The 17,992-nt window shown below is 37.9% G+C and overlaps 1 protein-coding gene across 1 annotated transcript in view; it reads right to left on the bottom strand.

Moving 5' to 3' along the window:
* The window catches only part of ME1 (malic enzyme 1), a 176,501-nt gene that overhangs the window by 19,682 nt on the left and 138,827 nt on the right, over positions 1 to 17,992 (bottom strand). The window contains exons 8-9 of the mRNA XM_045804466.2: positions 14,777 to 14,874; positions 12,914 to 13,027 (exon numbers count right to left, since the gene is read on the bottom strand). Of these exons, the coding sequence (XP_045660422.1) occupies positions 12,914 to 13,027; positions 14,777 to 14,874 (212 nt within the window). The remainder of the gene's footprint in view (positions 1 to 12,913; positions 13,028 to 14,776; positions 14,875 to 17,992) is intronic.

The raw sequence follows: 17,992 nt of genomic DNA, 5'->3' as shown, positions 1-17,992 counted from the left end.
GAGATAAGTCACACAGAGAAAGATAAATACCGTATGATTTTACTTACACGTAGAATCTAAAAAAAAAAAAAAATCAAAAAACCCCAACAACCCTGAATTTACAAATACAGAGAACAGATTTGTGGTTGTCAGCAGTGGGGAGGGAGGGGCAAAATCGGTGAAGGAGAGGTCAAGAGGTACAAACTTCCAGTTACAAAAGAAGTCAGTCCTGTGGATATAATGTACGCCTTGGCTATAGTTAATACTGTACTGTATATTTGAAAGTTGCTAAGAGAGTAGATCTTAAAAGTTCTTATCACACAAAAAACCCAATTATAACCATATGTGATGACAGGGTTAACTAGAGTTATTGTGGTGATAATTTTGCAATATACACAAGTATTGAATCATTATGTTGTATAACTGAAACGGACACAAAATTATATGTCAATTATGTATCAATAAAAAAATCTTACTTCACCAGAATCAAATTAGAAGCTTACTGTTTCATATTCACTTGAGAGAACATTCTAGTCTCCAGTAATATTAAATTGAATATAGTTAGATCATACTCATTTCGTTTATTAAGAAAAAGTCAAAAGTGTCATATAAATTCAGTTTCCACTTTTATCAGGAAGCATCAAGTTGTTCAATAAAATCTATCTACTATCATAGGCTTTTTAGAATTAGTCATAGGTCCAACAACAAATAGTTTATGCAAACCTAGACTGATTTCATGAGTAAACACTAAATATTGTTTTTCTTATTTATGAGACAAGATTTTTTAAAATTTCCTTTTAATAATATAAAGAAATATATGACAATACTGAAATCTTCACAACTCTCATCAAATTGCGGGGAGGGGCTACCTGGTGCCCCCATCCTCATCTCTCTTAGCTTCTCAGCCAGGAAATCTATTTCATTTACATATCTCAATTACAGAGATTAATTCAACATTATCCTACTACGTAAACAAAGGCTAGGTTTAGTGATAATTTATTAGTCACAAATGAAAAAACAGAGGCATTTGGAGTACCTCAGAATTCCCTCCAAATATTTTGATAATCCAGACTTTGACTTAGGCCCCAATTCCTCATCATCCATTTCCTGTGTCAAAGTTCTTTGCACTGTAACTTGACAGTTCCTTCCACAAAAGGCAGTTATAATTTCCCAGCCCTTGTCTTTGGACTTGAACATGTAGTTTCTTTGGTCAATAAAATGTATGCTGAAATGAGAGTGTGCCAGTTCCGAGCTTAGGCCTTAAGAGTAACTGGTGTTTCTGCTTATTCTCCTGTGCCTTTGCTATTTGTGCTTTAAAAGTGTGTCGCCTGGCTAGCCGGCTGGTCCAACGAGGATAAGAACCTTGTGAAAAAGACCTGGACCCAACCTATGACTTAGAGCCACCCAGCCAACATCATCAGAGCTACTCCAGCTAACCCCCAGTGTGTGAGAAGCAAATTATTACTGTTGTATGTTACTGAGATTTTGTGGCTTTCGATAACTCAGCAATAGCTGAGTGATACAGGGGATAACTTTTTTTTTTGATACAGGAGATAAATTTTGATTATACATTCCATCATTTCTTTTTACTCATTGTTCTTATCTGTTGCTTTCGGAGTTAAGAGGTTCCTTTTCCTGAAACGATTTAATGGAAGGAATGCTTTTGCAATCTATCTGCTTACCTCAATGCCCCTATTACCGCTTAGTTATTTGGAAAAAAAAAAAAAATCATGCATTATTGGAAAAGAATGAAAAATTCTGGTCTTGGATAGGAATAAGAACTTGGAACTGTTTGAGCGTTAGAGTATTTAAATTATTTCTGAACTATTTCTGGATGTAGTATAAGCTAAAATTCATGACTATTTTTGTTCTCACAACAATGAAATTTCTAGGACAGGTACTAAATAAAGTTGCAGCTTGGGGAGACATATTTCCTGGGAATAATAACTTTTAGCTTCCAACATTCTAAACTAAACACGACATAGTTTTGGCTTGTTGCTCCTTCCCAGAAATGTATATACTCAATTTCAAGTATAAGGCAAGAAGTTAGACTAACACCTACCCAAGGCTCTATATGGTAAACGCTAGAGAACTCCAAACTGCTTCTCGCATGGTCCCTGTACACTTGAGGCTGAAGGGCTAAACCAGACCTGCTACTTTCAACACAGCGGTCACCAAGCTGAGGTACCTTCATAGGACCTTGAGGGAGAAAATGCACGTCACGAAGCAGTGGCCAGATGGCTCTTCTCGAAGCTGTGGCAGTGCTTGTTGGTTTTCAGGCAAAAGCAGGGGTCTCTAGTGTCTAGCCCACCACCCACAGGGGAGGCCTAAATGATGGTGGTGGTGGTGCCACCATATTTGGCAGCTTTCCTGTTTGTGGCTGAGACCCTGATTCTCCAGCCCACAGTTACCCAGTTCCCTTGCTAATGCAGACATGCACTGCAACTATTCCTGAACATTCAGCCCTGTGTCTGCTTCTTCTTTTGTTTTTCTTAAAGATTTTATTTATTTATTTGAGAGAGAGAGCACATGAACAGGGGGGAGAGGGAAAAACAGGCTCCCTGCTGAGCAGGGAGTGCAACGTGGGACTCGACCCAAGGTCCTGGGATCATGACCTGAGCTGAAGGCAGACGCTTAACGGACGGAGACACCCAAGTGCCCCATGTGTCTACTTCTTCTAAGGTTTAGAGATTTGCATTTCGGAATGTTTTTATGGACAAGGGAACTTTAACGTGTGCTATGTTCTCCAACAGGAAAAGATCTCAGGATAATTATTCAAACTACTCCAAACTGGCTAGAGTCACCCCAACACAATGTTGTGTAATCTTGAGAGCTGCTGAGAAAAGGCGTGACTCTTGGAGAAGACAATGTATCACAGGGTTTGCCTACTGGTCTTTTGATTTCCCACTGACAAACTGTAAGTATTATGCAAATATAATTCAATGAATTTACTATAGTATCTGAAAATGTCATATTACTTTTATTTTTTTTAAGATTTTATTTTTAAGTAATCTCTACATCCAACATGGGGCTCGAATTTGTAACCCCAAGATCAAAAGTCACATGCTCTACCGACTGAGCCAGCCGGGCACCCCCTGAAAATGCCATAATAATTTTATATCCAAATCCTGAAACCCTTTTCATGCTATGGTAGAGAATTCTAATTGTCCACCAATATTCATGCTCTCCTTTTCTAATTCTTTTTTAAGTTTTATTTTTGTAATCTCTACCTAGTGTGGGGCTCAAATTCACAACCCCAAGATCAAGAGTTGCATGCTATTCTGACTGAGCCAGGTAGACACCTTGCGTTCTCCTGGGTTTTTTAAATTATATTATTGTGAAAACACAATATGAAATCTTAAGTTTTGGGGTGTATAATCTTTCCTTAAAAAAAAAAAAAACTTTTTTCATTCACCCTTTTTAATACTAAGATTTCTCAGGTTTAGCCAATCACATGGCTACCCAGGTGGAGACTATTTCTTAGACTCCTTGAAGCCCAGAGTGGCATGAGACTATCTCTGGTCAAAAGGATGGAGTGGAAGTGACGTGTGCAACTTCTGACACAGCCACCCCCCCCCGCCTCCCATCCATTCCCCACCCTCTCTTCCCAGCTGGCTGGGACAGTAAGCACTGGAAAGCTTCTCTGTACCCAGGGACAGATGATGGATACACAGATGCCTCTCTTCTGCCTTCCTCTAAACTATAAGATGACAAAAAATAAATTTTAACTTGCTTACGTTACCATATTTTGGGGTCGCCTTGTACAGCAATTTAACCTAAAATCTAACCAATCCATACCTTTAGGCTAGTAATTTCTTCATTTCATATCTGAAAATGGCACACACACCATCAGGAGGAAACTGCCTTGACAAACTCTTATCTTCTGGGAAGGCCAATGACCAAAACATCAAAACCAAGAAATTGTCCATACATTTTTAAAGATTCATACCAATGTAAATTCTACCATTTCTCTATACTTAGACAGTTGTTTTTATTCCCAAATTCCTGCTCACTGCAATTTAAATACAATTTCTTTTTGTTCAATTTTGTATCATTGCCTTAAATAATCTTTTGTGTTGGGGGGCGCCTGGGTGGCTCACTTGGTTAAGCATCTGACTCTTGGTTTGGGCTTTGGTTATGATCTCAGGGTCCTGAGATCGAGCCCAGCACTGAACTCCGGCACTGAGCATGGAGTCTGCTTGTCCCTTTCCCTTTGCTCCTCCCCCTGCTCGCACTCTTTCTTCCGCCCCCCCAAATAAATAAATAAAATCTTTTCAAAAGTAATATTTTGTGTATCTGAAAACAGATACTGAATCACACTGTCTCCTTTCCCAGGTGCAGAACCCCGATGTTTTTATCTGTTTTCCGACTAGAACCCGTCTCTCTCCTATCATCGGTTAGTGGCTCACCTGAACTCTCAGATGCTCTTGTTCCGCGTCATATACCACAGAGCCGAGAACTGCATCCCATCAAAGCAATAACCAATGCTGAATATGGTCAAGGAGGACCCCACTTCCTAGATCTGGCTTTAAATGTTGTGTTACTGCAGTCTGATATCATGTTTTCTTCTTTAGTAGCAGTAAAACACGATCAGTCTTTACCTGTGGTTTACTTTAGGTAGAAAGGAGAAACCCCACAGAAAGGATGCTGTATATAAGGTTTTCAGAATTATCAACAGAATAGGAATAGGAAATACGAAAAAGGAGGAAAATACGCCACTGCTTTATTTTAAAAAGTGCTGAGGCTTGCCAAACAGTAAGATTCCACACAATCCATGGAAAGTCAGCCTGGCCCAAAGCAGGAAGTAGAAGAATCAGGAGCTCATGGTGAAGGCCTGCTGGAAGCATCTGGTGTTCCCAGTCTGAGGAAACAACCAGTTCTTGACCATCCCACTATGGACAAACTACAGGACAAGGCAAATACACCCAAGCTGCTTCTGGTATACAGTTTAAAATAAATTCACACGTGATGGCCATAAAAATGGAAATCTATTCAGTTTCATTAGTTCACCAAGGTAAGAAGGAGGCTCCCATGGGAGAAAATAAAATGAGCATAAAAGTCTTAGAAACAATTTTCTTAGCAGCTGAAATAACTGAATTCAACCTGGTACAGCATGAATTGTGCTGCTGCAGAACACAAACAAAAGAAGGGGGTCTAGTCTGCTTATACTGAACGTGGAGCTGCAAATCCACGATGTAAGCGGAGTTTAGAAGATGCTGAGTAATCTGAAAGTGATAGACGGGACCCCCATTTTCTTGATTCAATGTTTCAAAGTATTTTCCTGAGAGCCGTGTCTCAGACTATCCAAAACTGTAAATTAAACAAAAAAAAAATTTTTTTAAAGATTTTATTTATTTATTTGACAGAGAGAGAGATAGCCAGCGAGAGAGGGAACACAAGCAGGGGGAGTGGGAGAGGAAGAAGCAGGCTCCCAGCGGAGGAGCCCGATGAGGGGCTCGATCCCAGGACTCCAGGATCACACCCAGAGCTGAAGGCAGACGCTTAACGACTGAGCCACCCAGGCGCCCCAAATTTTAAAAAAATTTTAAATGTAGGGGTGCCTGGGTGGCTCAGTCGGGTAAGTGTCTGCCTTCGTTTCAGGGCATGATCTCTGGGTCCTGGGACTGAGTCCCACATCGGGCTCCCTGCTCAGCAAGGAGTCTGCTTCTCCCTCTCCCTCTGTCTGCGGCTCCCCCTGCTTGTGCGCTCTCTCCCTCTCTCTCATTCTGTCAAATAAATAAAATCTTAAAAAAATAAAATAAAATTGTAAATGTATTTCACAATGTTGTCCACACAATTCTTGATTGTTGTCCATATACCATTAATTTGTGATAAATCTTGCTGGCTAGGGACATGAATAAATCACTAGTAGCAGAACGCATTCTAATACCCAACTGCAAATAAATTTACATTACTCCTGAAAACTTCTCATGATATTGAGAAAAGTAAATAAAAGGTCCCGGGTGAGACACAGAAAATGCCATCTACAAATGGTGGAGACAGAACATGGGACTAAGGCTCAGGACCGCAGTCCCCAGGATCTTCCCTTCACTCATGACCTGGGGCATGTCCTTTGAGACCCCCGTGGATGTTGATTTCTCCATCTACAGAAACAGTTTGGATTCATGATGATGACAATGTGATGAGAGTGAGCCAGATCTGAATTTTCCAAGCTGAGCACCAGACTCACCTTAGGAGAGACAGATTCCTGAGCCCTGCTTTCAGATATTCTAATTCAAGTCCAGGAGGAGGCTCTGGAATCTGTGCATGTCTTTTTTAAAGTCTCCCAGGTGACTAAGATGATTACCAGTTTTAAGAATCACTGCACCAAATGATTTATCAGATTTCTACAAGGTGCCTTTGAAAAAGATACGTGATATGTTTTCAAAAATGTATAAAATGATTTTTCTTTTGCTAAAGAAGAAAAGCTGTGGAATAACATTATTAATCACAGATTTCTAGTACTGCTTTTTTTGACTGACAACTTTAGATATAATAAAAAATATTTAATGCAGTTTAAATCCCCTAAATTTCCTGGAATGAGAAGCAAATCACAAAAAAGATGGGTAAACATTGTGTGAAAGGCAAAGATGTATGCTTTCAGCATGAACACTTTACCTTCTTAATCACAGCAACAGCACTGGCAGCCCCCAGCCAATCGAAGCCAGTAAGAAACCCAGATGGCCCACGGCCTCTCCCCCAAAGGCTTGATTCTTGCTGGTGACTTAGGAAGGCCGGGAATCATGCAATGCAGTAATAGCGCTACTGAAAGCCTCTACTTGCCAAAAAGAGAAGAACCAACAGACAAAGATTAAGGTCTCTCATGTAATTTCTATAGCATTTTCGACGTTGATGTGAAGATCTGGCTTAGAAGAATAAACTACTGGAATGTGACCTCTCGATCTGGCAACATGAAGGCGACCACCTGCACCTTTAGACTTCTATTTTCTACACCAACGGATCATTTTCCTCCTTCTTTCAAAATCTGATTTGGAATCCATATTCTTTACACTACTCTTATCAGTTGGATATGGATATAGAAGATTTCTTTTCTGTTCATTCCCCTTTCCAGGATCCCTCACCGAAATGCTTTTTGCCTTCTTTTGGCAAAGTGCACATGGGCATTTCTTATTGTAGAAATCCCAAATCCTGTGTTTCTTCTTTTTTTTTTTTTAGTCTTTAATTACACCAAATGTATTATGAATAGCTGAGAATTTCTTTTGAGCGCTCTTATTTCTTCAATCTCCCCTACCACCTTATTTTGTGCTGATTCTTACAAGAGGACAGAAGATACAGCTAACCATACTGAATGACCACCTTTTTCAAAAGCACAGACGCTCTGGTGCGGGTGGAGAGGATAGGTGGTAAAGACCATCGAGATTTGGGGTTAGCATTTCATGACGCAGGACAGGTATAAAAAATTAACTACGGATTGTTATGATAAATATTTATTTCTTCCTACACACAGGCACTAGAAGACCTCTCCCTCAAGTGCTTTCTTTGCCTCCTGGAATCCATGCCCGCTTGGACGTTTGGCCCATTGAACTGGCCCGGTTCTGCTGTCAGGTCCTCAGTTTATCAGAGTTGAATCGGGCCCCTCTCTACATCTACAGACAGGGCCCTCCTAGCGGGCGGCCGATGTCATTTCACTGTCAGAACAAGTATCATCTGGTCGGATGATGTAACTCCATAAACAAGGCAACCACACAGTACACTTTTTAGTTTTTGGTTTTATGTCTTAAAAAGTGAAGGAGTTTGGTATATTTTTCTGTATTATAAACAATTACATGACAGGTTAATAAAATTAATAAAATAAGTCTTATTGATTTTCAGGAGAGGTTGTGAAAGTACTAAGGATAAAGGACAACAAACAAAAATCATGTAAATTTGAAGAGTATATTAATTTACTAGTTATCCTCAGATTTATTAGTTCTGCAACAAAAATCAACATAATTTTAACTTTTGAAAAACTTGAAGGAGAAAGTAGTTAATTGAAGCTTCATGCTTCTTTTATATTAAATAGCACACAAGCTGTTAAACATATAACGACCTTTTAAAATGTAACTTTATCTTGGCAAGCAGCATTGATGCAGTTCTTTATTTTGGCAAGTAAAGGACATGAGGTAAGAGTGACTGATTAGGTCTAGGCAACAAACTTCACAATTATTCCAAGCATTGTAATCCATGGAATTTGGAGTCTCAGGTTCAGTAAGTGTACACTAAAATTATTTGAGATGCTAAAATCTGTATATTTTTATATATATTTCACATAAAAATGTCATTAGAAATCATAAAAGAAATCCACAGTCACAGACTTCCACTTTTTTTTTTTTTAGATATTTGCATGTATTGTAATACATCCCTAAATATGACACAATTTGTATGGCTTTTTCCATGGCTCCAACTTTTTGCATGCAGATATTCCCGAAATCTCTATCTCCAGAAGCCCAGACCTTTATCCTGAGCGTCACTCTTGTACCTCTGATTGCCAAGGGGTCATCTCCATGAGATGTGCAAAGGTGCCTTAAACTTGCTATTTCCAAACTGGATCGCGTTATCTTTCTCTTAAACTTGGTCTGTTCGTTATTCCTTTTCCGCAGTAATGGCCACATCATTTATCCAGACAGAGTCCTGCCTGTACTCTACCCTACCCCTCCTTCCATATTTAGTGGTTACTAAGTATGTCAATCCTATTTGCTAAATATCTACTGAATCAAATGTCTTTCACTCACCCCCATAATCACTGCTTTCTTTCAGTTACCAATTAATTTTATCTGTATTACTACAACAGCTTTGTAACTAGTTTCCTTTACTGAGTTTCACCTCATTTCAATCTGCCCTCCACAATCCTAGAGTGACAAGACACGAACCTCCTCTGCATAAGTTTCTTCAACTGCTCATTATCAGGGTTTAGAAGAGCCTTCTGCTTCCTTTCAAATCTAATCCCTAAATGCCTCTTATAGTGAAATATCTTCTTTTGCAAATGCTGTTCTTCTGCCCGGAAGACCACTCATCAATCAATTCATTTATTAACAAAATACTTATTGTCAGTTATGTGCTAGACACTATGTAGGGCTTTGAAGACACAGAGAGATGAAAGACATGATCCACAGGTCCAGCCAAGCTCTCCTAGTGAACTTTCCATGATACTTCCCTTGTCTCACTTTCAGATAGGAGACATTTAAGATGTCCATGGAGACTCCAGATAAACTCCTAACTCTTCCTTTCAAACTGAGGTGAAGAGACACCTTTTCTAGGAACCCTCCTCGGCATTCCCATTATTCTCGTCGGTGCAGCTGGGAACATCATTTCTAGGGTACCCCTGGCAACAAGGACATATTTCTATAACATTTTCATGTAGAGACATAACTTTTGGCTTGTTTGAGTTTTTCCCACTAGTCTGTGAGCCTCCTGATATCAAGGGATTCACTGAGTTCCAAAGTCTAGTACAATGCCTGACCCAGATGCAATTTCATTCAGTAAAAATCATTTCATGACCATAATATGAGTGGCCACAAAGTACAACTTTTTCTATTTATGCTGATTCTTCCAAGCAATAGCAGTTTTTAGGCCAAAAAACTTTAAACTTTATGCTTTCTTATATATTATAAAAAATTACATTTCGAGTTAATACAATTAATAAAATGATTATTATTTGATTCTCAGGAGATATTGTAAAAGTACTTCCTGTCTTGTTTTACTTCCTTATACTCATTTGCCACAAAAAGTTATGCATATACTCTTTATTTAAGGCAAAATTTGTCTATATTAATCAAAAAAATTTTATAGCTTTAAAAGAACACATTGCTAAGGAGAATTTGGAATATAGAGAAAGGCATTAAAAATAATATGTTTTAAGCTAATACATATTTTATATATTTACTTCTGTAATTTTAATGTAACTCAATGTTTTTTAGATTTATTTATTTATTTGAGAGAGAGTGTGCATGTGTGCAAGCAGGGGTGGGGAAGGGGCAGAAGGAGAGGGGGAGAGAGAATCTGAAGCAGACCCCCCACTGAGCACGGAGCCCAACACAGGGCTCAATCCCATGGCCCCGAGATCACGACCCAAGCTGAAATCGAGAGTCAGCTGCTTAACCAACTGAGTCACCCAGGCAACCATGCAACTCAATTTTTAAAATAAAATAGTAACATATAACATGGTGTTTTCCTTTTTACATCTAACATTACATTGCTAATCTTTTAATGTTATCGTTCTTTAAAAAAAACCTTAAGACTGTATGCGCTATTCATTTGGCTACTCCACAATTATTTCACAACCATCCTTTAATTTAGGTAAACACAACATATTATTTTTTTTTTCTTCAGCTAAGATAGCAGAAGACAGCGTATTACTATTATAATGGCTGCATGATAAAACAGCACTATTCTAAGTAATGCTATGGTAGCATCCTTAAACAGAAAACACTGTGACCGGCACAAAAACAGATACATAGATCAATGGAACAGAATAGTTTGTTGTCAATCTTCAATAAAGTAGGAAAGAATATCCAATGGGAAAAAGAGTCTCTTCAACAAATAGTGATGGGAAAACTGGACAGCAATATGCAAAAGAATGAAACTGGACCACTTCCTTACACCATACACAAAAATAAATTCAAAATGGATTACAGAACTAAATGTGAGATAGGAAACCATTAAAATCCTTGGGGAGAACATAGGTAGTAACTTCTCTGACACTGACCATAGCAACCTCTTATTAGGTATGTCTCCTGAGGCAAGGGAAACAAAAGCAATAATGAACAACTGGGACTACAACAAAATAAAAAGCTTCTGCACAGCAAAGGATATAAACAAAACTAAAAGGCAAGAAAATAGGAAAGATATTTGAAAATGGCATATCCAATAAAGGGTTAGTATCCAAAATACATAAAGAACTTATAAAACTCAACACCCAAAAAATGAATAATCCAATTTAAAAATAAGCAGAGGACATGAATAGGCATTTTTTCAAAGAAGACATACAGATGGGCCAACAGACAAATGAAAAGATGCTCAGTATCACTCATCCTCAGGGAAATACAAATCAAAACCACAATGAGATAGCACCTCATATCTGTCAGGATGGCTAAAGACAACAACACAAGAAACAACAGGTGTTGGCGAGGATGTGGAGAAAAGGGGATACTGTTGCACTTTTGCTGGGAATGCAAACTGGCACAGCCACTGAGGAAAACACTATGGAATTTCCTCAAAAAGTTAAAAATAGAACTACCCCATGATCTAGCAATTGCACTAGTAGATATTTACCCAAAGAATACAAAAATACTAATTTGAAGGGATAAATGCACCCTGATGTTTACAGAAGCATTAACGACAATAGCCAAATTATGGAAACAGCCCAACTGTCCGCTGACTGACAAATGGGTAAAAGAAGATGTGGCATCTGTGTGCGTGTGTGTGTGTATACATATATAATGTATATATAATGGATATAACTTAGCCATAAAAAAGAATGAAATCCTGCCATTTGCAACAACATGGATGGAGCTAAAGAGTTTTATGCTAAGTGAAATAAATCAGTCAGAGAAAGACAAGTACCATATGATTTCACTCCTGCGTGGAATTTAAGAAACAACACAAATGAGCAAAGGGAAAAAAAAAAGGGAGAGAGAGAGGCGCAAACCAAGAAAGAGACTCTTGACTATAGAGAACTGATGGTTACCAGAGGTGAAGTGGGTGGGGGATGGGTGAAATGGGTGATGGGGATTCAGAAGTGCACTTGTGACAAGCACCAGGTGTATATGTAAGTGTTCAATCACTGCATTGTACACCTGAAACTAATATTACAGTGTATGTTAACTAACTAGAATTTAAATAAAAACTTAAAGAAAAAAACATAAAACATTGTATACATCTTTATAAGATATATTCTTACGATGGAAACTATTGGATCAGAAGCATAAAATTTTATTTATTTATTTATTTACTTACTTATTTATTATAAGATTTTTATTTACTTATTTGTCAGAGAGAGAGAGAGAGCAAGAGCAAACGATCACAAGCAGGGGGAGTAGCAGGCAGACGGGGAAGCAGGCTCCCCTCTGAGCAAGGAGCTTGATGCGGGACTCGATCCCAGGACCCTGGGATAACGACCTAAGCCGAAAGCTGATGCTTAACCAACTGAGCCACCCAGCCATCCCAGAAGCATAAAATTTTAAAGGCTTTGGATACACATAAGTTAGTTTTCCAGAAAATTTGTACACCTTCACATTTGTTTTTATATTAAATTCCTGAAGTCTATGCTTATCACTGGTTATTATAAAAATTCATCTTCATGTAGAAAGGAAATTTACAAGTATTTTTTTCTGGCAGTTTACGGAAGAGTGCTTAATGTATACAGATGGTAGAAGTAATATTAATGCCTTATAACTATGTAGCAACATTGTCAACCTACCTAGTCTTATTTGGTTCTCACAATAATCTACAAACTAGGTCTTGCTATCTCTATTAGAGCTGGGGAAACAACCTTGTAGTTAACATTGAAACAGCCCATTTATTAAAGCACTTCTCAGAATTCCCACTCAAACCCTCAAGAATTTAATCGAGAGAAAATTGTTATTTTTCCTAGCTAGTGTGCAATTTGACAGCTAGCCCTTAATAAAAGGAGCTATACCTAGGTGTTTCAGCTGTATCAACGTCAAACTGCCTCCTCTGGGAAGTAATTCAAATGCACGGACAACCTGTAGAGTTGCAAGGAGCCTCCATACTTCACAGGCCGATTCTGTAGCCACGCCAGGCTTCTTTACGAGAAGAGTATCAGTATTATTGTACGACATGGGCATTCATGTATAATGGCTACTCTTTTAACACAGTGTCGGGGGTAGGGTGAGGGGAAGTAGTAGTAATCTTTGAGATGGGCATCCAGAATGGCACATTAATTTTTATTCAGTTGAAAATGACAAATTCTTACCTTAACTATTAATCCTTTTGAGTCGACCAACCATATCTTTTTCACGGCCTTCTCTTTTGGTAAACCTTCTTTTTCCATGGCCATAACAATCAGGTGTGCAATCCCTAAGGCAGCCTGAGAAGGACGTTAGGAAAACAAAACTTTAAAAAGTTGCTCCACATTATAACTTATCAAGAGTAACGTTTCACTCCATTTTATCTTTGTTAATAAGAAAGAACAGAATGGCTCTACTGACCGAAACACTTACATTCATTCATTTATACTGGGAGCCAAGTATTTTTGTCACACTTGGGGTAAGCTAAAGGACAATTATTTACTCTTGTCATCACAACAGAACCACTATTATGTGGCTTGCTCTACGGCTACAGATAAACCAGTGATATACCCTTGATTGTCATCATCTTTAATCCTGTTAACGCAATTAAGATTTGCTCCAACAAGAAAATATTGAGCTTAAAAGAATGACCTGGTCAGCCTGCTTATTGGACTGCATTGTTTATTGTTGGGCGCCAGCTCCGCTCATTGAATTTGAAGAATGAAGCCTGGTCATTTGGATGGGAACTTGACCAATTAGGCAATAGAATAAAACACATACAATCTCTGTCCCCAAGCACTTATTTACTCTATTAATTTGGACAAAGAAAGTACTGTGAAATCTCTTGCAAGATTAAAGGAATCAACTTCTTTGGTATTTGATAAATTTTGTGATAATCTGTGAATGCCCAAAACCTTTTCAGGGACAAGCAAGTGCCAGTTTTGAATCATCCAACCATGAATACCTCTGCCCTGCTGAGTCGAGAACTGGCCTGTACCATTCATCAAAACCCTTTGGAAATTCAAAGAATTTGAACTCAAAAGAAGTTGACTAAAATTAAGTACAGCATGTAACAGCCGTACAAATAAAAACCTCAAATTTTAATAAGATATAATTAAGCCTTGCTTTTTATTTTGACGTGAAAATGAACTTGAGATTTACATTCTGAATACTCCGACATGTTTACATCTTGGCATTTAAGCTTTAGCTTTGCCTATTTCATTTTAAGAACAAGTAAAATCAAAACCAACACAATATACACAATTTCTACCAGTGTAATATATTTATTCATAATCATGTTCAATTTGAAAATTTAAAGCTTCTTAAAAATACATATGGCCAAAAAGTACTTCTCCATTCATTACATTGTATAATTCTAAACAGATTTGGGCAGTTTTCTCACAAGAAGCTCAAACTCAATTGACATTTTAATTTCTATTTTGGGCGATGAATTATCACTGGAGTCTAGTCTTCCTCTTTCAAATGATTAACTCATAGCAAAAGAGAACAGAAAAAAGCCCACTTTTGTCTCGCTGCCATCTCCTTCCAGCAATTGTAAATGTTTTGGTTCTTTTGCATGTGAACAGTTATAATGCAGGACAAGTCTCCAGTTCAAATATTTTTTTCTTAAAAACTTGTATATAGTTATATATGTGCGCACTGACTGGTGAGTCAAATTAAGAAAACTTTCATATGTGCCTCTGGAGGATACTAAAAGCATCAGATATAATAGCTTAAATACTTAGAGGCTTTTATACATCATCACACAATGTAAACTTTTTGTTCCCGCAAAACATGCGAAACAAGAACCCACGCCACCATCTGATAATCTCTAGAAATTTAAGATTGTGAGAAGGATCGCTATACCTCTACACTCAAGTCTCTTATGACAAATGAATATGACTCAATACTTAACTGGGGAACCTTTCAATAAAACCTATAGCTGCAATATAGTAAAAATTTGAAAGAATACCTCGAACTTCAAATTAATGAATAATAAACTCTGTTCATTAATTTAAGGGAATGTAAGCACTGTATAAGGCAGGTACCTCTCCAGCTCCTTGAAAGAGTATTGTTTGATCAGACAGTTTGTTCTTGGTTATTCGAAGAGCCGCAAGGACGCCCGCCACTGCCACAGATGCTGTTCCTGAAACAAATACGAGAGAGGCTTGAGTGATCCTCAAATAGACGCCAAATCTGAAGCCTGGAGTCTTCATTCACATCTTGAGCTCATCGCACAACAGGGTAACTGGTACAGAAAGGGAACCTGTGGTTGTCTGACCCCATGTTTATAAATGAGGTGAAATTCTCAGGCTACTGACGTCAACATTTTAGGACAGCAACTCACTAGTATTCTTACTAACTTTCAGAAAGATTCTGTGACTTAATGTGGTGATTTGATGAATAAGAGCATGGGGTTTGGATTCTTATATGGATTCCAGCTCAACCTGTTTACTAGCTGGATGAATTTAGAGAAATTATTTTGGCTTTTTGTTTTGGGTTTTTTTTTTAATTCATTTATTTGAGAGACAGGGAATGAGAGGGAGAGAGCACAAGCAGGGGGAGGGGCAGTGCGAGAGGGAGAAACAGACTCCTCGCCGAGTAGAGACCCCCACTGACCACCAGGGCTCAATCCTAGGACCCCAGGAACATGACCTCAGCCCAAAGGCAGATGCTTAACTGACTGAGCGACCCAGCCACCCCTAGAGAAATTATTTTGTATATCAGTTTCCTCATCTGTAAAACAGTTGTACGGTGTGAGATAAAAGAGTACTAAGTGCTATTAGATTCTTCCACCTAACTACTCTAGGGACTCTGAAACCTATTCCTGATGCCGTCTACACAAAGTAAGTGCACAGTAAGTGCTTGCTGATAATGGTGGTGGTGGGAATGATGTTTCAACACATTTGGAATTTAATCTTTTAATCTTCAATTTGAAAAACTGACAGTTAATAGCAATTAAAATCTGATGTTATATGTCCTCCAATTGGGTTCCTACCTATAATAATCATTGGTGGATCCCAAAGGTGCACAAAATTAATGTAAAATTTATCTAGGATGAAGACTGAGTTGTTCTCATCCTGCCCCAAGGTCACAGAAACTTCACCAGTTCTACTTTGACTACTTTGACATATAAGCTTTCACAGATCACACAGCAGTTTTCTTGCTTTTAAACGTTAATTGCATAGCTCAACTTCTTTATTGGCTCATGTCTGAAATAAAACTTTGGACCCTCCTGTAGTACTTCCCAGCTGTATTTACATTTTACTCCTCTAAATAACACTCTACCTATAATGGTTCCTAGATCACTCACCAAGCAGCAAAGCTCACTTAAACTTTAAACACCCACATTTGGTTTAAAAAAAAAGGACTTAGAAAAGGTTTGATGAATGACACAATGATGAAGTGTTATATATGCCAAGTACCAAAGATGAATTAAGCATTTTACCAACAGTATGTCTGTTCTGTTCAATCTTTGGGTTCTTCGTTTCTGTCTTGTAGAATTTGGTAGTCATAAATAAATTACTGAAGACCTGTGTGTCACATGCATGTTTTTTATTTAGAAACAATGTAAAACATGAAAATAAAATGCTTGTAATTTTGAGCCACCGTTATTAACAAAGTATGAACTGTGGAAAGTCATACATTATGTAGAGGCTAGTCTTCTATACATTATTTAAAATGAAAGCCTGTTTTCTTTGGGGAAATACCTAGCAATGGAATTACTGGATTATATGGTATTTATATTTTTGGTTTTGGGGGGAATTTCTATAATGTTTTCCACAATGACTGCACCAATTTGCATTCCCAGCAACAGTGTCCAAGGGTTCCTTTTTCTTCACATACTTGCCAACACTTGCTATTTCTTGTCTTTTTTATTTTAGCCATCCTGACTGGTATAAGGATATGTCTTATTGTGGCTTTGATTTGCGTCTCCCTGATGACGAGTGACGTGGAACATCTTTTCATGTGTCTGTTGGCCATCTGGATGTCTTCTTTGCAAAAATGTCTATTCAGGTCCTCTGCCTATTTTTAATCAGATTATTTGTTTTTTGGTATTGAGTTGTATAAGTTCTTTACATATTTTGGATATTAACCCCTTATCAGATGTATCTGCAAACAAATAAAAAAACTAATTCAAAAAGATATACGTACCCTTATGTTTACTGCAGCATTATTTACAAATAACCAAGATATGGAAGCAGCTCATGTGTCCACTGATAGGTGAATGGATAAAGAAGATGTGGTGTGTACGTACGTACACACACACACACACTGGAGTATTATACAGCCATAATGAGATCTTGCCATTTGTGACAACACATATAGACCTAGAAGATATTAGGCTAAGTGAAGAAAGCCAGACAAAGACAAATTACTTCTGTGTGGCATTTAAAAAACAAATGAATAAACAAACAAAAAGCAGAATCAGATCTATAAATACAGAGAATGAACAAACTAATGGTTGCCAGAGAGGGAGGACAGGCAAAATGGGGGAAGGGCAGCTTCCAGTTGTAAAATGAAAAAGTCACGGGGATAAAAGGCATAGCGTAAGAAAAACAGTCAATGGTAATGTAACAGTGTTGTATGGTGACAGATGGCAGCTACACTTGCGGTGAGCACAGCATAACATATAGTTATTGAATCACTATGCTGTACACCTGACGCATGACAGTGTATGTCAACTATACTCAAAAAATAATAATAAAGTAAAATGAGAGCCTATGTAAAACTACGGCTGATCTATGTAGAAAAGACATCACAACAGGATCAGAATGGTTTGTCTCCTACATCAAGATGGACTCACAAGAGCTGTTAAATAGAAGAAAAGATATTTTAGAGAAGTATAAGGATCCAGTCACCAGATAAGTAGTTATCCACTAATAGTTGCTCAAGCTATCTCAATCTCAGGCTTTTTGAAGCAGACTGACCTCAAGTTTGGATTTGAGGGACTCTAAGCTCCCTTCTAACCCTGAGATTCTATCATCTTAAGGGTCTCTATAGACTCTACCAGAACCACAAGATTTAACCAGCTGAAGAATCAAAGTTGAAGTATTATCAGCAATCACTGTATTTGTATTATCATTTTGATTTTAAACAGACCTGGGCATTTAAGAACAGATAGAATAAAATATTTTAGGAGATCCAAACTATAATGTGGTGACACTTTTATATGGTTATGCTGGATCATTCTGTATTAAAAGCCAAGATGTTTTAAGTCTGTACATATTACCTCAAATAAGAGAAAATAAATCTCTGCGTAC

Source organism: Ursus americanus, chromosome 29 (assembly GCF_024610735.1).
Source record: "Ursus americanus isolate L20-20 chromosome 29, mUrsAme1.1.p, whole genome shotgun sequence".
Taxonomy (NCBI): Eukaryota; Metazoa; Chordata; class Mammalia; order Carnivora; family Ursidae; genus Ursus; species Ursus americanus.
The sequence above is the reverse complement of the archived record's forward strand: the minus strand, read 5'-3'. Positions and strand labels throughout refer to the sequence as shown.